This window comes from Geospiza fortis, unplaced genomic scaffold (genome assembly GCF_000277835.1).
Source record: "Geospiza fortis unplaced genomic scaffold, GeoFor_1.0 scaffold130, whole genome shotgun sequence".
NCBI lineage: Eukaryota > Metazoa > Chordata > Aves > Passeriformes > Thraupidae > Geospiza > Geospiza fortis.
The window spans coordinates 10,416,208-10,437,373 of NW_005054300.1; the positions used below are offsets into that span (position 1 = coordinate 10,416,208).

Here is a 21,166-nt window from a genome sequence, read left to right on the forward strand (position 1 = left end):
TTGTTTCCTTTTAAGCTTTCAGAAATGCATGGGTCAGTACTTCACTGAAGGTCCTTAGATAAGCCCATCTGTGTCTCAGCCACAGAGGTCACTCCCTGAGGTGAGCTCTCCTCACAGCAGCCTATCCCTGCCATGGAACAGCTGCCTTGCCCTTCATCCACGCTGATGTCCTGCATCTTGCTGTGCCTCTGGGCCACGATTCTGGAGCTCAGACTGTCTGATTCTTCAGGGTAGAAATAGGAGCCCTGGAGAACCACCCTAGGTCCTATGACCCAGAACACCTCACACCTAGAGTGTACACTTTTCCCTCCAACGGCAGAGGGAAAAGATTGAGAGCATGAGTTTCCCCAGAGAACACAGGAGCACAGCTGCCAAGCCATAGCCATGCAATAAACACCCATGGGTTTGCCACAGGGCACCAAATACAGCAACTCTTGCCTTACTCAGAGGCATGCTTCATGCACCGTTAGGGTAAAATACTTAGTGCCTTCAAATGTTTTCTAGTCTCCGGTTTTTTCAGTACATAGAAAGATGTTTTGAGGTGGAAACAGGAGTCTCAAGACTCCCCTTCATCATCAAAGACATATTTGGCCAATCAAAGCCAACAGAAAAATATGGTAAACATATGTGGCAGCTCAATCTCTTCAGAAACACAACTGTTCCTGCTTTGTGCCTCTCTCTCATTTTGCAACAAGGATATCCTAGTTATCAGTGAATGTGCCTGAGGGAGAGGTTGGTCCTAGTTCAGCTTTTTCTGTTGTTTTTATTTTGGGGTTTTTTTTGGTTTTTTCCTGGATTTCTGGTGCACCTCTGTAAGGTATGTTTGGATCATCAGTGATAAAGGGAAAGGGATTTCAACACATCAGTGAGGCTGATTTCAACACATCAACAGGGAAATGCAGGAGTGTCTTCAGCAGCCAGTGCCTTCAGAAGGCAGTTAAAAACCCTTGAAAGCCATCATCACAATGGCAGACTTGGCTCTGCTATAGCTCACCAGGAAACTCCAGCTCCAGGAGTGCAAACAGCCTGTACCTGAGACAGCAGGAGTGACAGTGTCCTGTCTGCCAGGACAGTGGGAGAGAGCCTGGTGGGGTCTATCTCTTCCCAGGCTAGTTGTTATGATTAGGAACTACTTGTGCCTTGAAGCACTTACTCTTCACTATGGAAAAAAGTGGGCAGGGAGAAACTCTAACTCTGCAGGCTCTGGAATTTCCCATCTCTCTCTCTGTTTCTGCCAATATTAATAATTTGTATTGCTTAAGTAACTCACAAATGAAAATGTGAAATATCTCAATTCCCTCTGGGCCATACACAGGAGCAAAGGAGCAGCCCTGCCTCTAACCCAGGCCAGCTGGACCCAGCATCACCCTGGGAGGAGAAGGCAGGATGCCTCCCAGGTGGTCTCAGGAAGTGTCTCTGCCATGGGCTCCTGGCAGTTCTGTCAGGAGGCTGAGGATTTGCATCCCTCATGGATCCTGTTCTCCTTTTCCTGAGCCACGCAGGGGTGGTGCTTGCCTGCTCCCCATAGATCAGAGCTGCAGCCTGTTGGGGCCAGCAGGGGCTCTGAGGGGTTGATGGAGCACCTCAGGGTTCACAAACTCTGCACAGTTGCTTTTGTGGAGTCTTTCCTTCCCTCCTGTGAGGTTAGTGCAGGCCAATCAAGTTATGGCTGTTTCTCTGCCCTCCATTTGTGCCTCAGTTTCCCTTCCTGCAAGGACAGAGCCCAGCTCTGGCTTGGAGCACTGCAGCTCAGCCCTCCTGGCCAGGCAGGTTCAGCAATTGTAGCTATGGGGCTGCTCTCAGACATAGCAGCTGCCAGCTTTCCTCTCTGGGTACCTCTGCAGCAACCCCTGGGGCAGAGGCAAGAGGCTGGAGATGCTCCTGGTCCTGGCCAAGCACATGACTCATGTTTGGCATTCCAGTATTTTTGGTCGCTCAGGAGCAGCCCTAACTTAACAGCAGGAAATAAGAGTACAACTAGCCTGTCAGTGTGTTTGCAGCCAAGCAAAGTGCATGATCCTCTCTGCCAGGGCTGGCCCCAGCAGCCATGGCCCCAGGACAGGGAAGCAATACTCAATGTCTCTTTGTTTTGTTTTCCTTTGGCAAGATTTTAAGATGCCTTTTCTACATCCTCCAAGAGAGATGTGGGTACCCATTGCAGTGTTACCTCTGTGACTGGCACAAGCGCACTGACTTCAGTGGGGTCACTGCAATTCTGCAGCAGTGAGAAGGGAACCAAAATCAGCCAAAAGGCCATGGAGGCTGCTCAGCCCTGACACAAATAACTGGGAGGCTGCAAGCAGTGAAGTGTATGTTGCTGTCTTGCCACAAACAGCTGGACACAGCCAGGGATGTGAGCAAATTTTTCTTTTTTATTTTTCTCTTAGGCTGCTCTGCGTGGGTCTGCCTCCATCACAGGGTCGTTTCAAACAGCAGGACTGTGTTTAATTGTGTACAATCACCTGTACTTTTTCCATCAAGAAGCACACAAAAACCAATTCCAATAGAGGCAGGTAGGTATATGCACAAAATACATCACAGCCAAGCATTCAAAGACTTGCTGGATGCTGCCTCTGCTGGCTTGTGAGCTCCTGGCACCTGTCATGTCCCCATCAGACCCAAGTGATCTGCCTCTGACCATTCTGATTCACAGCATGCTTTATTTGTTGGCCTTTGGGGTTAAACAAGTAAAGCAATTGCCTGCTTTGTGTGGGGAATGGTTGTTAGAGCAACTGGGAGGAATTCCTTGGCACCAGCACAAGCTAAGAAAGGAATGAGCAGAAAAATGCTCAGCCAGAGTCAGTGCCAGAGCAGAGGCAGGGCAAGTGCTGGTGCCTCGCCCTGACTCTCCCACCTGCAGCAGAGTGTCCTGGGCAGGGAAGCTGCTGGGAAAAGCCAAGTGCACACCCTTCACTAACCTCTGGGCAGAGACCCCAGCACAGGCACCACTGACACTGAGGTGCTGAGGAGAATCTAGCCCTGAGTTTTTACCCTTTTGTTCCTTCCGTAATTGAACATGCCCCACAACATCCAATATGAAATTGCTCTTATGCTTGGCTCATAGCTGCTTGCAGTGCCACTTCAAAACTTAAATTGTGGTAATGATTTTCAAATGGAAATAAACCTATTTTGGGGTAATTTTCACTGTGAAGCATGGTTCAAAGGCACCAGAAGAAATGGCAAGGCGAGTAGTGAGCTGACAAGTAGTACAATTTTGGCAGGGCTTTAGGAACTTTATTTTTGCATTACAGATGCTCTCCTTGCTCTAAACTGCTGCCTTCCCCATCTGACCCTTTTCCCCACCCAGGTGACACCTCATTCATAAAAAGATAATAACTTTGTTTGGATAGGCTTGCTGGCAAATTTACACAGCTCTCCATTTAGAGATCCGATTTCAGGTGAGGTGATTAAGAGTGATAAACAGGAAGAAAAGGAAGAAACAGAGGTGGGGGGGTGGTAGGGGTAGGGAAATGGAGCAGCAGAAGGTAGTGCCTGGTCTCTGCTCTTGTTTACACAATGGCTTGAAACCTGCAGGATGAAACTGCCCCGGTTTCTCAGTGAGAGTGTGAGCCTGTCTGCAGGCACGGCAGCTGCTGCAGCAAGGGGCTGGGCTGTGGCCCTGGAAGGTAGGGCCAGGTGCTGTTAGTAATGGGTGTAAAGCTAAAAGACTTGTGTAAGGGTAATGTTCAGATCTGGAAAGCACAGAGCTATGTGAGTTTGGTCATTTCTTTTATACATGAACAAAAACAATTCTGACGTTTGCTGAACTGGGTCCTCATCAGAGCTCCAGTTCTCCAGGGTTCTGCTTACAGACTGGGTGGGAGAAAGGTATCCCATTTTTCAGCCTTGTAGCAGAATACCCCTCTCCTGCTTGGTCTAAAGGGTATGCTCTTCTTCAAATTTAAGTACTCATGTTATATGGTTATAGTATTATTGCTTTGCCCAACAGTATATCTCTGTGTTTGATCTGCCTTTTCCTCAATGATTCCACATGATTTCCAAGATCCTGGCTGAAAAAAATCAAACAAATGCATACTTTGGGATGCAATTCCCAATGGACTGTGCGGTTTTGTTAGTCTTGAAATGATTTTATTAGAAGTGAACTTCATGAAAGGAAATTGCTGAGCATTTGAGAACCTGGTTTCCACAGGCTTTCATGTTCCAAAGAAGTCAACTCTTGGCCTGAAACTTTCCAAGCATAGGGCCAGACTTCACAAACTCATAGATGGAAAAGGGGGCTGCCTCTATACCCTAGAAGATTTTAGTAATCCTCAGTCTAAATTAGAGCATCCTTTATGCTGCTGTCATTCAGCCTACAACAAACCTGCCTGAGATTAATGGGTAGCAAAAGCTTCTTGAAGTGATGTCATTCATGCATCTTTCTAAGGCTATTGGTACCTTTTTTGTTTAAAAACCTGATTGTGATTTCTATTCCCTTTTTGCTGGCTGAGTACATATAAGGGGCAGCTCCAATGTCAGTTATTCAAGCTTGGAAAGTCCCAGAGCAGAGTCAAGAAAAGCTAAGTGTACTGGTCCCTGCTGCATTTTGTCTAGCTGAAAATTGATTTGGACCAAATGGCTTAAAAATCAGTTTAACCACAGCTGATTATGGTATAAGATGCTGCTCTGCTGGAGATTGCTGCCCACTCTTGCTGGCTGATGGCTGTGCTGGGCGTGTCAGAAGGGACTCTGAAAGCCTGGAGGAGGCCAGTGGGTGAGGCCTGAGAGAGTCACTGCACTGACACACTGTGGGTGTCTGTAGCCGTGGTGTGACTGACCACTGCCCAGGCACTCCTCCTGCAGATACATCAGAGATAGGCTGCATTTTGTGGGGTACCACAGTGCACTGCAGTACAAGCACACACAATCACCGTCTGAGACAAATTCTAACCACCTTAGTATTATGTTGAGCACAGTTTCTAGGCAGTCTGGTTTGTGTATCTGGAGTTCACTTTCCAAAACAGAGTAGTACCTGAACTGCAGGCATGGCCCCTGGGCTGGCCGGGGTGAGAAAGCTGAACTTGGAAGAGTCCATGCATCACCTTCTGCCCCTTTTCTAAAGAGCTGCATGTTTCTGAGGGTAATCACTGAGCTATGTGTGAGGCTGTGCCTTGCATTGCTTCTGGTGCTGTAACAGCTGTTGTGTCTCTGGTACACAGCAGTAAAGTCCATGAACCACAGATAAGCTCTCTCACACAGCACAAGTGCTAAGGGGGGACAAGAACTGCAATGAAGACAAATCTGTTCCTGTTTACAGCTGTTCAGGGTAACTATATTTGCACAAGCAAAAGGGGTACTGGTCTGCCCTCTGCTCCACTAGCCTGTGAGTGCCGACTGCTCTGGTTTATATGAAGTCTGTGCAGCCTTACTCTGGGTTTTGCAGCACATTTCAGGTTCTCCAGACCTTTCCTAGCCTGTCCATATTGATTAAAACCTGATCAGTGTTTCTAGGCATTAAAATCCCCTGGTTTGTCCCTTCACAGCCTTTTTAGTTTATGATGGCAAGAATGGCCCCTCAGACTTTTTCCCATTTGCTGTCTGGTTTGGTCTCTGCTGCCCTCTGTGCCCTATGGCTGCTTGCTGTAACTCTGTGATTTTCTGCCTAGAAGGGCTTCTTTGTCCTTGGAATCCTCAAGAAAGCTGATCTCCATGGCAAGCTGACCAATTCTATCCCAGCAGAGGGAAATGTGTGTGTAGGCAGCAGATACTGGCATCCCGAAGAAGCAGAGGCACCCTGTGTGCAAAGGCACTTTGCCACCCCTGGAGGAGGAGGACTGAAGGACCACTCATGAGCTCTCCTTGCAGTGTGCTGTTGATCAACCTGCCTCTCAAATGTGAGTGGGAGCAAAGCCAGTGCAGACCCAACAGCATGTTTGTTGTACCAAGGGCAATGCTGCTCCTCCTTCCCAACTTGCCCTCGCCATATGATGGATGTGTTGGAGGCTGGCCCAGCTCATTCTCGTGGGAATAGCCAGGGCAACTTCCCAGGCCACCAGGGGCCTTGCTGAGTTAAGTGAAATAGCAGTGTGTGGGAGGGAAATAAGAGGCCCATAGTTTGGTGTTTACCCAGCATCCCACGTGGGCCTGTAAATGTGGAGGGCACAAAGCTCCTATATAGCAAGTGTTAAGACACAGCTGGTGGGAATGCTTCCAGCAGGGCAGCTTTCCACTGCAAATAAATAAATAAATGCTGGCATGGGGAGATTCTGACAAAAGTCTAGACAGGAAAATATTGCTACAACCATAAGGTATTTCAGATGATTTCATAGAAACATTTCACCAAATATAAGTATGAGAAGCTGTTCCACTCAGTTTGTTTTCTTTTAAAAAAAAGATAAGTTTTGCGCTCAGCTCCTAAACCTTAACATGTCACAGCAGCTACTGCAAGCCCTATGACACTTAGCTGGGGTAGTCATTACTCAAACTTGTTAGCCTTAGATGTGTTGGTCCCACATTACCCTAGAGAACGTTTGTGACTCATGCTGTGGAAGTCTAGGTGTGGGATTTGGGACCTCCTAAGTGTCTGTACAATCTGATGCTTTATGGAGCTCCACTGTAAGGTGTAGGACATGGATGATGTGGAGTTTGGCTGGGTATGTGGTTTGTTTGGTTTGGAAATTTTTTGGTTGTTTGGCTTGGAGGTTTTTTAAATAAGTTTTTGAAGGGAGGTAGAGGAAGGTATGTTATGTTTCTAGAGTCCTGTTTGGCAGTGTTCCAGATTAGCAGAGATACAAAGAGTCAGTAATAGTGAATGGCTTGTTCAGTTATAGCTGAATTCATCTAGTCTCTTTCATGCTGAGAAATTACCTGGTTGTAATTTGTATATTGTATCTGTGCCAGAGGCCAAAATGTTAGCAGGGAAGGGCGTGTATTGGGAGAAGCAGTGGAAAAATTACAATGAGTCAACAAGGTTGAATTTAGGTCTCCTCACAAGGGAAGCCTCGTTTATTAAGCAACTTGAACTCTCCCTGTGAGATCATATGTGAAAAACAGGTTGAGCCATGTGGGAGGGTGTTGCCCTGCGGAATTTGTAGATAAGGATGCTTTATACCTGCGTGTGCCCGAGAGGCCAGTTACATTCTGCGGCTTCCAGAGGGAACGAGCCTCCAGAGGAGTACAGTTATTCCATTTTTCTTGTGGTAAGTTTATTGAAAAGAGCTTTTGTTTCTTCCTCTCCTCCCTATGCTTCCCTTCAAATCTCAGATTCCCAAACTCTGAGGTGTGATATGTGTGGTTTTCTTCACCAACAGAGCCAGGTAACACTACTGAGACCGCAATGGCATGGTGGAAGGCCTGGGTAAGTAGAGGATATACTGACACTCTGGGGTTTTTGGCAATGTAGTGAGGTAACTTATAAGTTGTATCAGGCACTGTGTGGGAATGAACAGTTTCCTTTAAAAATCAGCAAGACCTTTTTACTGTTTTTCTGGCTGTAAAATAGCATTCAGCACTTCAAAAACATTGATGAAGGAGGGTGTTGATATGACTGCCGGCTGGAGGAGGAGGAGCAGATCCTATCTGTATCCTTAGTCGAGAGAGGTGCAGGGGATGTGTTCAGGGGGAGATGGGACCATGCAACAGCAAAGTTACACAGCTGAAGTGCTGCGGGCTCCTTGCCTGCTCCCTTGTCCTGTGGCAGTGAGTTCAGGGTGCCGACCTGTCCCCATTTTTGGTTCCCTGTTGTGCTGGCAGGCTGTGGTCACAGAGAAAGATATGGTCAAGCCACAATGTCTATCTTTGGTGGGTTTTAAATATTGCAACAATACCGTGTCTTGAACAGCCTGTCTCTTTGCCAGGAGCCAGAAATGCTGTGTATGTTCTCTTGTAAGTGCTTGTGGCTCCAAGAGAAATGTGGCAGGATTGGGAGAAGCTCATGGGGTGTGCTGAGGCAGCACCTGGGGTCTGGCTCAGACCAGGCAGCAGGTAGCCCTGGTGATGTGCCAGCTCCCCCATCAGCCTCTGTGGGAGGCCAGGTTTACTCCCAGGTCTCAAAATAATTTTTTTCCCCAGAAAGATTCAAATTGTAATCTTCCTTCTGATTTTTCTCTGTCTCCCTATTTCATTTGGAATAATAATATAGATGTTTTTCCTGAGCTTGGAGTAGCTCTCACTTAATTTTTTTTCCTTTTGGATTACCTATTCTCTTCTACCTCCAAGCTGGAAATAAGTTGTAAATTAGAGTGAGGAAAGAAGGGGAAAAGCCTTTAAACTCCAGTAATCCAGTACCATGTTGTAGGGGGTGAAGGCATGAGAAGAAAATGAGCGGTCCAAAGAAGGATGGGAAAAATTTTTGGTTTTCTAAACCCTTCATTAAAAATACAGTTCAAAAGCAAAACGAATGAAAAAATGTGAAACTTTCTCAGAAAATATTGACAGAACAAAATGCAAACAGTAACCCAACCTGTCCCCAGAGTCCAGCTTTTTAAAAGAAGTCTGTCATTTAGGTTTGAAAATATTCTGGTAGTAAAACTTTTATTCCTTCTTTCTTTCATTTATAGGTAAAACTTTTCACAGCATCAGCTGTAAGGTACACTGCTTCTGCTGCTTTCATGCCAATTATTTATATTTACATGAGCACAAACGCCTTGAGTAGTTTCACTTAGGGAGTTGTAGGATTAATTCAGCTGGGAAACAAGACCAAAGTGAACAGGGATTCTCTGAAAAGCTGGTGCAATTGTACTTGTGCTGCAGCAGCTATGTGCACAGAGACTGAGGTGCAGGAGTGAGTCACAAATGTGCTACTCAGCCAGGAAGGGCCGTAACTGTTTATCGGAATTCATACCAAAAAAGATCATTGTTTAATTTGTTTCCACTGCCTCCAAATGAAAGCTCAGCTTTGTACTCCCTCTTCCACTGAGTCACCAGGCATGGGTCCGGAATGTTTGGGGGTTTTTTCACAGGGCCCTTGCATGCAGCTGGAGAGGACTGGCCATCCTTTTCAAAGCAGACTCAGATGGATGAGTCTAACCCGCTGCCCAGGGAAGCTGTGGTGGTGCTGGCCATCTTGGCAGAGGGCTAGGAAAGGAATACTTGAAATGATTGACCAAATTCTTCTAGGCCAATGACAAACTGTTGGAGGTGGCAATGCCACCTGCTCTGTCACTGCTGTTTTCTGCAGTGACAGCTTCTCCTCAGCCTTACACTCACTGCTCAGTGACCACTGGGATTCGAAGCTGCATCTCTTGTGAAGTTTCCTGTTGACACCATTTGCTTCACAGCTGCTCTTTCTGCTGGGAGCAAGGTGTGGTGGTGCAGGAGCATCTCTGTGCTGGCTGTAAAGCAAACTTTTCCAAGTCTTGCTGATTGCTGAACATGCTGCCTCGCTCAATACTCCTCACTGTCACTGCCCCATGCAAAGGTGCCAGCTGTATCCACTGCTTCTCTTTCACATGGGAAGTAAGAGCAGAAGGGACTTACATCATAGCAGGAGGCTGATGGGCAGCCCTTGGTGGTCCATGTTATGTAAGTCAGGTGGGACAACCCTAATGCTTCCTTCTGATCCATAATTTCTGATTTTTATCTCACTGTGAAGCCATCCCCATTAAAATATTTATCAGGTCATACTGATACCATTAGTTTAATATTAGCCCTGCCTCTAAAGGCAAATTTATGAGAATATAGTAGTATCCAACTTAAATATCCTTGCTTCTGGGAAGGAGAAAATTGTGTTTATTATTGTAATAAAGTGATGATGACTCCTCATGCTTACCCACCCACATACTCCCAGTATTGACAGGACCAGTTTGTGATAGATGTGACAATATATTCAAGCCAGTTCCTTGACTACCAGCTTTGTTAAATTTTGCCTGGGTTCTGGTTGATGGCCCTACTACTTTTTGGTGACTAAAATAAGTCTCAGTGTGTCTTTTATGCCCTGGGACTGATACTATCAGCACCTCAGGGGTTTGTTAGGAGGATTCTTGTGTAGCTGTATCTGATTCTTGGCACAGGGAAGAACATCAAACCTGCACTCCTCCAGATGGATCTCTTCCTTCAAAGTAGTCTTTTGCCCCAAATCCTTCCAGTGGAAATGCTCTCTTCTTGAAACCAGCTGTGCAGAAGTGCAGCAGCAGCAGCTGCTGAAGAAAATGGCCTGTGAGAATAAGACAATTTCAGAAACTCAAAAAGCTGTCTAAAAACTACCCTGTACCAACTGAGTATGGTACAATAGCATCCATGCTGTGAAGGACTGTAATTAAGGGGTGAATAGGAAAGTCCAGTCTATTACAGTCTGTGCCTTTTCTGCCACTCTGCCTGACCTCACAACGCTTGCAGCACTGTCAGCCATGCTTTGCACTTCATGTTCCTGCCAGCAAAGGCTGGTACAGGCAGGTGGGAACAGGAAACTTGTGTTCTCTTTGGAGAGAAACTTGCGTTCTCTTATTGCTCTGCTGAGGAACTTCTGGCCAGTCTCTCCTATTTTCTGTGACTTCACCCTGTGGAGGCAATAAATATCATTAATGTACTTTTCAAATACTTTTTCTCCAGTAGATGAAAAGCAGAGGTGGAAAGTCGTGTATTTTTCTTCTTCTTTCAGAGTGAGGCAGAGGGCAGGTCCGTGGCAGGTAGTTTAAATTTTAATGCTGCACCTGATGCTCAGACTCTGTACAACGCCATGAAAGGGCTGGGTGAGTTGACTCCAACCACATATGTAAATTCTATGTTCTTATAATTGCTAATTTGAAATCAATTCCTTAGGAAATTTGCATCCAGAGATATCACTTATTTTTTACTGTGAAAAACTAATATTAAAGTTTCCTCAGTATGTACTTAAACTTCTACACAGGCAGTAAACCAGACAAGGTTGTCTGAATATTCAGATTGGGATTTTGGACCAGCCTCAGCTTATTCTGTGCACTGTATTTATGATTTATTTTTGCTTTCCACAGGGACTGATGAACAAGCTATAATTGATGTCCTAACCAAGAGGAGCAATCTGCAGCGTCAAGAGATTGCCAAATCCTTCAAAGCACAGTTTGGAAAGGTTCTTCCGAAACAATGCCATTTCAATCACTGGTTTACTGCATGCAGGATGTAGTAAATGGGCGTACACTTCTTTCTAAAAGCATGATGCAAACTATATGCAGGTCTTCTGCAAATAAGTAGACTAGTATCTATTTATAAGGCCTGTGATGAACGTATAAAATTAATGTTTGACCAGGAAAAAATGTTTTTCTCCTAAAGATTCAATTTTTTAAAAATGCATTTTGACCAGAAATACTTTTCTGAAGTCAGTCTTAAATTGAAGTGAAGCTTCTTATTGATTTGAAGTTGTAACAAAAATTGATACCCATCTAAGTGACATGTTGAGTAAAATATTGGTTTGTTTCAGGCCTTTTTAAATGTCAAAAAAGTTCAATTTCAAGACTTATTTAATTACACTTGTTTGGAAATTCCGTGGTTATCGGCAACTATGTTTTCCTTTGTCTCTCTTGTTTTTTTGACAAAATTTTACTTTTATTGGGAAAATCTTTTCACCAGCAGACTGTATACCCTCAGCCCTACTGTGAGCCTTCCTGGAAAGGGGACTGCCATGCAAAAGCCTAAGGGAAGCAAATATGGGGGTGGTGGGTATGGAACAATGAATAAATAGAGCCCTTGCATCCCACTAAAACAGAGAAGGAGTCATACAGCAGAGAAAGGAAAACCTGCATTATAGTCAAAGGGGAGTTTGAAGTGTAGCTTCAAGCAGACTGCAGTCCTGATTCTGCAGATGTCCTGGGTGCAAGTTTACATGCAGTTTTGGGAATCTCTCTGTAGCTACACCCTTGCTCAGTGCAAGGCCTTCAGCTACCTGGCTCTGCTCAGTGAGTTGAGCAGGGTGGAGCAAGATTTGCTGCAGGATTAATTATTGAGAAAGCCCCAACATCAAGAAAACAGGGAATGTGTAAGCACCTAGAGAAACCCCATTTTGGAGTTAGGTGCCTTTTTCAGTCTCAGGACCTTTTTTAATGAACTATCAGCAATGCTGTCATTCACCTTCATTACTTGGGCCATGGGGATGGAAGCAGAGTGTGCAGCAGGATGATCCTGTGGGTCTGTTTATGTAACCATGTGATGATGCACATTTGACAGGATCTGATTGAAAGCCTGAAGTCTGAATTGAGTGGCAACTTTGAGAGGCTCATTGTAGCTCTCATGTACCCCCCATTCAAGTATGATGCCAAGGAGCTGTATGATGCCATGAAGGTAAGAAAATTGCATGCTGATATTTAAGTAATAGCACAAATGCAGCGCTAATTTCCTGCACTTGTGCAAGTGTTAATAACTGGACTGTTACATGGTTAAGTTTGTTATTAGCAGTAGCCTTTGAGAAATACTTAATTGTACTATTAATATTCTGGGGGGAAATGCTGCTTAAATATTTATGGCTGTAAGAAAGTTTCTGTACATACATGACTCACAGAGCCTGGGAAGGCAACAACAAAACTGAATTCACACCCAAACCTGCTGCCCTGATGCCCCAGCTGAGCCATGAAACCTTTAAGGAATCAAGGAGTGGTGGTGCAAGGGCCAGGCTGGGGTCGGCTGGGATCCTACCTATTGATAATGTATCTTTACAAGTTTCAGATACAGAGTGGTCTGTTAAATGGTATGAAGATGGACTGACTACTAAGCACTGGTCTCCCTGCATTCTCTTAATGCTGTCTATTGTCAAGATCTGACTCCAGAAAAGCATTGAGGAAATGTAGGGTTATATAAAAGCATCCTTTACAAATTAGGCACCTCGGTAAAAGAAACAGTGTTCAATCCAAATGTGTTTTGTATCTCCAGCTTTCTTCACGATGGTTTCTTACAGCTCAGCACACAGCCTGACTTTGCTGCCATCCAACTCCTCCCTTCACCATACTTCTCTAGCAGTAAATCATTTCCATGACTAGATGCCTGTCTCCACCTTTATTTCTCCACTGTGTTTTCTATTACAGGGTGTGGGAACAAGGGAAAGTGTTATCATAGAGATCCTGGCATCTCGGACAAAAGCGCAGATCAAGGAGATAATCAAGGCGTACAAAGAAGGTAAGTGCCTGGGGCTCAGATTTCTGTGGTCAGAGCTCAACAGGAAGGCATTACCAGCTAGCACTGTCAGCAAGAAAATGGCTTTTCTAAAAGCATTTAACTCTTAAAGCAATAAACTGTGCTTTCAGCTGGCAAACAGAACATGGCTATGCTGGGAGAATTTGAAAATCCCTTTCTAGGTTTTCATCCAGTTGCAGCCAAGGGTCAGCAAATTACAAATTTGGTTCAGTTTGGGTACAGAGTACTGTGAGAACATAGACAAAACTATAGCTGTGCACTCGGTTTTTCTCTCCATTAAAGAGATGGGAATTTATCAAATATATATTTATAAATATTTAATCCTGTTCATCCCTTCAACTATACCTCTAAAATTAGCTCTGGGTTTATTTCTTGGACATCAGGTGAGCTGGTGACTCAGCTGGATGCAAATGCTGACCTGAGCATCACAAAGGGTGTGAGCTGCTCTCAGCCCTGTTTTTTTCCTTGATGACCCTCTTGCCCAGTGTCAGGCTATGGTGTGGGCTTGGGTTACTGGTAATGTCTTGACTGTATCACCTAAAAAAATAACAAACCCTTCTTCTGATCTGGAGCAAGACATAAAATCGGAAACGAGCGGCTACTTAGAGCAGATTCTGGTTTGCCTTCTTCAGGTAATGCTTGAGAAGAGAAATGAGGGTATAAAGGTCTTCACATTTCTCTCTTTTTTTTTTGGAGAAGACATGCAATAGGAGAGCCAGTACAGTCATGAACATCAGATAAACTGCAGAGACCACCAGATCACTTGGACTGGATCAGTTTCAGCTGTGATGTGACTGAAGCAGGGAAATCTCTCTCCCTCAGCAGCAGTAAGAGAGCTGGGAACTTACAGCCAGCTCTCCTGCAGAGACACCTCACTTTCACATGTGTGTAAATCCACTGTACTCTGCAAGAGTCTTAAAAAACAGTGCCACTCCACTAGGATTCACCACTTTTCCAGGGCCTGTGCCCTCAATGCTGAGTGTATTTACCCTACCATATTTTTGCAATTTTCCTGCCTGGTAGCAGAATAACTGAACAATTTTTTACTCTGCTTTATATAACTGATTTCAGCACCTTTCAGTGAAGGAGTTAGCACTTGTGCTGTCTGAAATATTACTCTTTGAGAACTCTGCAGAAATAGGTAACTGAGAGGATAATTGATCTTTGATCAGAATGAATGCTCTGATCCTTATTTATGGAAGAATCTTCATGAGACATTATTGTTCTTTTTCTGCTCACAGGGTGAGAGGGACAATGCCACCCTCTACGTGGACACAGCCCTGGCTCTTCAGGATGCAGAGGTACTCTCAAATACCTGAGATCACTGATATGCCTGCATTCCCACCTTCTTGAACTTCAGAGTGCTTCAGTGTCAGCAGAGGGTTGGAGTCACAATAATTTGGGGTGGGGTTATCTTTAAGTAACTTGGGGTTTTTTCAATATTGTCTGCATTTCTGAGCTCTGCCATTCCAAAGAGGGGTGATGAGGCCTGGGCTTTGGCTCATCTGCTTTTGATATGGCTATGGTGGAGTGGAAGAGGACAGAAAAGGGAGGAAACCTCAAATGTATTGTTGGCTGTTCCAGCTGCTGCAGGAGGGTTAGAAAGGATGGAGATAGTGGGTGTTCCATTTGTCAGGAAGACAGAAATCTTTTCCTAACCAGCCCTTCTAGACTCTGGTTCACACAGCGGTTTGGATTACTCCAAACCCCTTTACCCCAGCCATGCCTGCAGCCAAACTCTGTTCCTTTAGCAGCTGCACACACAGAACAGCTCACTAATAGCTGTGTGCTAATTCCAGGCTCTCTATGCTGCTGGAGAGAAGATACGGGGCACTGATGAGATACAGTTCATCACCATCTTGTGCAAAAGGAGTGCCACACACCTAATGAAAGGTATGGAGCAGAGCCCACATTGCCATCACTACATCCCCAAGCCTCCAAAATCACAAATCACCCTAGCCAAGAAGAGGAGGGGCTATAGATGAGAGACATGGGTGGTCAGAAATAAGTACCTGAGCCTGTTTTCTAATTCCTGGTCACCCAGTAACCAAAAGCTGCCAGCAGATTTTGTGAAAGATTATGAAGATTTAGTTCTGCTGAAAATCAGCTGGCTCTTCCAGGAGCCCTTATACAGTGGTGATAACTGGGTAGTTGTTTTTATAAATTCAAGAGGTGAGCAACTGAGTACTGTCCTAATTAAGTGGGAGCATGTGGTGCACAGACAGGTCCCCTTCGATGTGGATTCCTCTGGGGAAAAAAAAAAACTAAAAAAGTAGCTGGTTATTCAGTGCTGGAGAATCACAGGGTGCAGCCTGCATTTCTGCCCCAGGTCCTTTTGAGGGCATCAGAGGCTGCTGGGAGGGAAGACACAAGCCCTGCTCCGGCTGAGACCTCAGCTCCCCACTGTCCGTGCAACAGAGACCAAACATTGTCATCTCAATGCTTTTGAGGCATAACAGATTTTCTAATGTTGGCTGAATCTAACCATATCAAGTACTATGTGAATCAGGTGGACCTAAAACTGATAAATTTAGCCGAAGATAAAATAGATATGCCTGAGCATTTTCTAAGCTGAGGTCCTCTGCAGCTGTTTCTATGCCCTGGAAGCCAGCTCCCCCTTGTGTTTCAAATTCAATCTCTCAAGGTCACTGAAAAAATAAGACAAACAAAAATAGGTGATCTCTATAGTATTTGTGTGTATCTGTATCTATAGTATTTGTCTTTAAGAATTGAATTTCATCTTGTTGTGATAATGCAGTCAGTCTTTTGAACCTACTGTGGCACTAAGCAATTTCTTCTGTGCTACAGCTGCTTATACCTATTTGTCTTTAAGATCTGAGTGTAATCATTGCCACTTTTAAAATTTGTTTTTAATAGAAAGAGTATTTTGAGTTGAGAAGTTTGTATCCATCTGTCTATTCTGTATTCCATTTCCCCAAAGTGTCTTGAGTGTTGATGATCTCGGGTGCTGAGCAACGTTTCTTAAGATGTCTATTGCATTACATAGCAGTTTTCCTTCTTTGTTAGTCCTAGAAAGCTAAGAGTAAAAACAGATATCTGTGTTTCTGAGCCTTGGAGTATCCAAAGTGTATAAGACAAGCAATGACCCTGTTGCTGAGCGTTTGTTACTGTAGGAACTCAAACATCTTGAAATCTGCATCTGTATTTTGCTCATCTTTTCTCAGTTGTTTTAATTTTAAATTGTGGTTGAAATAATAAGTTTCCCCAAATGGTGTTGTCATAATTTTAAAGTCCATTTGCTGTGAACTGCACAGTCCTACATTTAAGCTGATTTTATTTTGGCTAATGACATCAACAACCATAAGACCAAAGGTGTGCCTAACTTTGTTGTCTGCTTTATTTCTGTGGTTAGAAACAGTGATGAAGGGTCAGATTTTCACAAAAACTTGAGGTGACAAAAATTACCTGAAGTCAAGGAATTAAGAAACATGAATGCTTTGGCTTTTTGTAAATGTTAACATCCATCTTTGTGGCTGATTACTGATGCTGACTAAAGCCTCCTAGAGATGGTGCAAATGTGGCCATTACTTTTGCAGGATCTGTGTGTTCATATTGCCACACAAGTAATGCCTGTAAATATTGGGTACAAAAGCCCTCAAGGGTTACTTGGTAAAAAATATAAGTTCTTTGTGTTTCAAACAGTGTTTGAAGAATACCAGAAACTGGCTGGTAAGAGCATAGAAGACTCTATCAAGAGTGAAACTCGTGGCTCACTTGAGGATGCCATGCTGGCTATTGGTAAGTGGTGACCTTTCCCTTTGCTTTGTCAGAGTCTGCTGCCTTTTCTTCTGCAGTAGTTTACTTATATTAGATGGATCTGCTTTATAAAGGTGTCTGCTATGAAGTAAGGGGTACCTCCTGGATGAGATAAACTCAGATTCCAGGAGCACACTGAATTAATGGGAAGCATGAAGGATCTCAGTCACCTCCTGCCCTGGGCTGGAATTACCATTGATTCTTACTAAGCTTTTTTGTATGCCTAGTGAAATGCACCAGGAACATCCATTGCTACTTTGCAGAGAGGCTGTACAATGCTTTAAAGGTAAGACTCTTCAATGCAACACTCTGGTTTTCATACAGACTTAACTTGTAGCCTGGCTTCCACCAATTCAAACTAGAAGAGCCAAGGTTTTGGTGAAATTCAGCAGGTTTAGTGCAATTTTTGCAAGCAATAGCAGAATCCTTTCAAAATCCTTGAGTAGAACAGTACCCTTTAAACTCAAGATAACAAGGGAGTCTGGCTTTTCTGGCTTAAGAGTGCAAGGAGTCCAGCCCCATTTTCTGGAACACAGACAAAAGAGGCTTTTCTGGGAGGTTGTTTATGGTGAAGACTTGCCTTCCATTTAAACAGCCTGGAACACAGTATTTTCTTTTTAGGAAGCAATTCTCTCAATGGCAGTACAAAATGAGATTTTCAAATGGGGACACATAAGGTATTTGCAGACTGTGCCCCTGTAATACTTAACTGGTATGTACAAGATGTCAGCTCTCCAAACCTTCTGGAAAGCTGAGATAACAGTTTTGTCAGCAGCATGATCTTAATTTTCCTGTGAGTGATTAAGTAATATTGGCTGAAGCCAAACAGTGCCTGTGTGATTCTGCAGAGGGGCAGTCTGTATTCAGTGCCAGCTCCCACCTCTGTAGCGTGTTTGCTTTTGCGTTTGACATAGGCAAAACTTGTGCACACCTCCATGCTGGGCTTGTGGTGTTGGCAGTGGCCCCTAGGAGGGGTGTGAGGGTGAGCCCTCCAGAAAGAGATGCAGATGTTCCACAGGAGAGGTGCCAAGTGATGTTTGAAAGCTGACTCCTCCTGCCCTGGACTAGTTTGCACAACTTATCCCTTTAACAGCCAGTAGCATCACAGACTGCTGTATCTGTTGTTCCAGGGGGCTGGCACCGATGATGGGACTCTGATAAGGGTGCTTGTTTCTCGAAGTGAAGTTGACCTAAATCTTATCAAGCCTGAATTTAAGCGCATTGCAGGAAAGTCTCTCTCCAGTATGATTTTGGTAAGCAGAATCTTGATATGATGTTCTCAGCCATTGCATGTATTCCTAATCTTTCCAGCACTGTGGGATGCTTCCATGGTTGTTAGCAGTTACAATTTCATATCTGCTATGGCCATGGCTCTCCTTCACTAGGCCTGTTAACAACCATGTCCTTGAGAGATGCCTATGTCTGAAAGGTGAGTCAGACCATATGCTTTCTGTAAGGACTTGGACAAAGCAAACCCAAGGAGACACTGCACTAGGATTTTCATGGACCAGTCTCTGTTTCCATGCACTGCATGACGTTCTAGATGAATCTAAATTAAATGAATCATTCCTGTTATACCTATCCCACACAGCTGTGCCATTTTCTCTTCTCTCTCTCTGCCATCCTTAACTACCTCAAGCCAGTGCCATTCATATGTGTCAAAATAATGCCGGGGTATTTTGTTCCTTTTCCTGTAGTCTGAGGTTTTTTTGCTGCCTTGTCCCAGGTGAAAGCCTGGTCTACACTGTGATGAGATAGGTTCAGAAACTGAACCTTGTCAAGGCTGATTGTAGCATTTGAGTTTCAGCTCCAAGGGAATGTGCCTCCCCTGTTAGTGCTGAAATGCTGGTTTTTTACCATTTGTCCCCAGGACTTTGGGACATTCCTCTGCCCCTGTGCAAATGGCACAAAAGCCCTGTCCTTAGCAGTCCCTATGGGAAGTCTGGGTCTGTAATGAAGGGCCCTTCTTATAATTGACACTGTCAGTGTCTGTCATGTTGATTAATGATCAGCCTTCAAGAGTCTGTACAGAATATTCATTCCTTCTGAGAAGTGGAACTAGCTTTACACCTGTCACCACAAAACATTCAAAGGGAGGAAATTTTCTTTACCTAGTGAATATTTTGTGTAGTGCTTCTAGACCAAAATGACCACATTTTTGGCTTTTTTTTAAATGCCATGTGTCAGGGCTAACTATATAACTGCCTTTTCCCTTCCTGTAGGGAAGAGATGCTACATAAATACTCAAGGACAAAATAATCTGAACACAACAGGTTTGCTTGCTGTCATTTGTGCTGACTTTGTGCTGCTCTGTGGGACAGAACCTTGATCAGTTGCTCACCTGCATTCCAAAGGAAAAAATTTGACTTGATGAATGTTATTTCAGGTGGTAGCTACAAGCCCCATTTTTCCATTTGCTTTTGATGGTTTGTCAGCTGGCAGCAACTCTGCTGAAGTCTGACTTGCTCTTTCCAAAGTCCTTTTCCTGTGTGGGCATATTCCACAGACTGACACCGTCAGCACTTGGAGCGTGCAGAGGAACTTCCCTACTCACCTATATTTTAATGTTTTCTCCTGTCAGGAGGATACCAGCGGCGATTACAAGACAGCCTTGATGAATCTCTGTGGCAGTGACTGACAGACTCTAGGAGGAAGATGTTGAAAAGGATACAGAGAGAAGATTAACAGTGAACAAGGGTCTGAAAATGTACTTGTAGAAAATCTTTCCATTGATCCAAGTGGGGGTGAAAAGAAGATCAAATTAATGGCTGAGATATCCAAAGCTCTCTGAGGGATGTGGATGCCCATTACACATTGAGTGCTATCCACTTCCCAAGCAGCTTTTCAAACACAAGGGGGAATGTTAATTTCTTGTTTCCATTTTCTTCTTTGAAGTTTTCCTTCTATTTTAACCCATGGTGAAGGATGGCACTTTGACATGGAATTAAAGGTTCTTTTAAATCCTCTATAGCTGTTTCACAAGTCTGAACAACCCTACAAAGCTTGGGCTGCCCTGAAGCTGTGCTGATTTCACCAGGACCAGCTGGTAGAGCGGGGCTGTTGGATGCTTGAAGGATGGGTCTGGAAGGAGTCCCAGATATTAATGAGGATTTAGGACATGGGGCAGAACAGAAAACTTAGTGTCAGAGGCAGTAGTTTAGCAGCCTTATCTAGATAACTTCACAGGAGCTCCCCAAGGAGCAGTGAATGGCACAGCCAAGCTGGCTGCTGCAAGCATGTGAAAGTTGAAGGCTGTGTGCCTAATTCCCTTCTTGTTTGTCTGTTGGGGAAGAGCAGCAAGTTCAGGTCCCCACGTCAATGTCAGACCAATCAAAACTGGCATGGATGTTTTGGTTTTGGTGAATACAGGGTACCCTGCCCATGGGAGCAGACCTGTTTCTGCTTCTAGTACCACAGCAGCTTCTCAGCAGTCAGTGGACTCCCTCCAAAACTGCCTCCAACCCCCATGACTGCACCACCAGGAGCATGAGTGAAGCCCCAGATGTGGACAGTGATACAGAGAGAACACTCTGAGAAGTCTGGGTCTGCCTTGACCACTGGTTCTCCATGCCTAAAGCAATCTTTTAAATGTGTAGTTACAAAAAGGCTTCAGTAAATGTCTTCAGCAAAGGAGCTTTTCTGATCAAGTGGATGAACTTTTTGGCCGAGGGGTGCTCCCTTCCTCACACTGCTGAGATTAGCAGGAGTCAGCGCCATGAGAGTGGCAAGTTCAAAAGGTCTTGGTGAGACCAGGACATAGACAAGGGTCCTGGGCTCAGGGTATCAACACACCTCAAGCGAACACAGAGAGGAGGAGGTTTCAGTCCTCTCCCCTTTAAGTGCTTGTCTTTTCAGTGATATCCCAGTTTCTCGCCTGAGCATCAAGGTGAGGTATTCTTCTCCCAGTTTTTGAGGGACATGGGCCAGCTGCGGGCACCAAGGGATGGGGACTCGCATGTCCCTTGTGCTGCTCCCACTTGGTTTCTCGCAGTCACTTGTTCTAATTGACACCGATGATCGGGTGTCAGTTTGGGGGTTTCGCTTTGGTTTGGGGTTTTTGAGCCTGTTGGGGCCTGCGAGTGCGGCGCGGGGGCTGCGGCCGCGGCGAAGGCCGCGCTTACATCCCCCTCTGCTGGGGACAGCCTGCGCGCATCCGGCGGCGGCACCAGCGGGCACCCGGGGCAGCGCGGGGCAGCCCGGGCGCCCCAAGCATCCCGGGGCAGCCCGGGCACTGTCTCCGCGGAGCCAGGAGGAGCGGGCGGGATTTCCCCCTGCCCCGTTCGCTCTCCCCCGGCCGCCGCAGAGCCGGACTCGCAGGCCTGCGCTCCCTGTCCCTGGGCAGCCACGCCGGGGC

General features: G+C 45.1%; 1 protein-coding gene across 1 annotated transcript; it reads left to right on the forward strand.

Annotated features, from left to right (window-relative positions):
- Positions 1 to 7,017: 7,017 nt before the first annotated feature.
- Positions 7,018 to 19,780, forward strand: ANXA8L1 (annexin A8 like 1). The gene is made up of 13 exons (XM_005416488.2): positions 7,018 to 7,139; positions 7,251 to 7,297; positions 10,538 to 10,628; positions 10,890 to 10,984; positions 12,076 to 12,189; positions 12,927 to 13,017; positions 13,588 to 13,667; positions 14,277 to 14,336; positions 14,835 to 14,928; positions 16,699 to 16,794; positions 17,040 to 17,098; positions 17,943 to 18,065; positions 19,394 to 19,780. Exons 2-13 carry the CDS (start codon positions 7,277 to 7,279, stop codon positions 19,448 to 19,450), a joined length of 981 nt encoding a protein of 326 aa, XP_005416545.1. The 5' UTR covers positions 7,018 to 7,139; positions 7,251 to 7,276; the 3' UTR covers positions 19,451 to 19,780.
- The last annotated feature ends 1,386 nt before the right edge of the window (positions 19,781 to 21,166 follow it).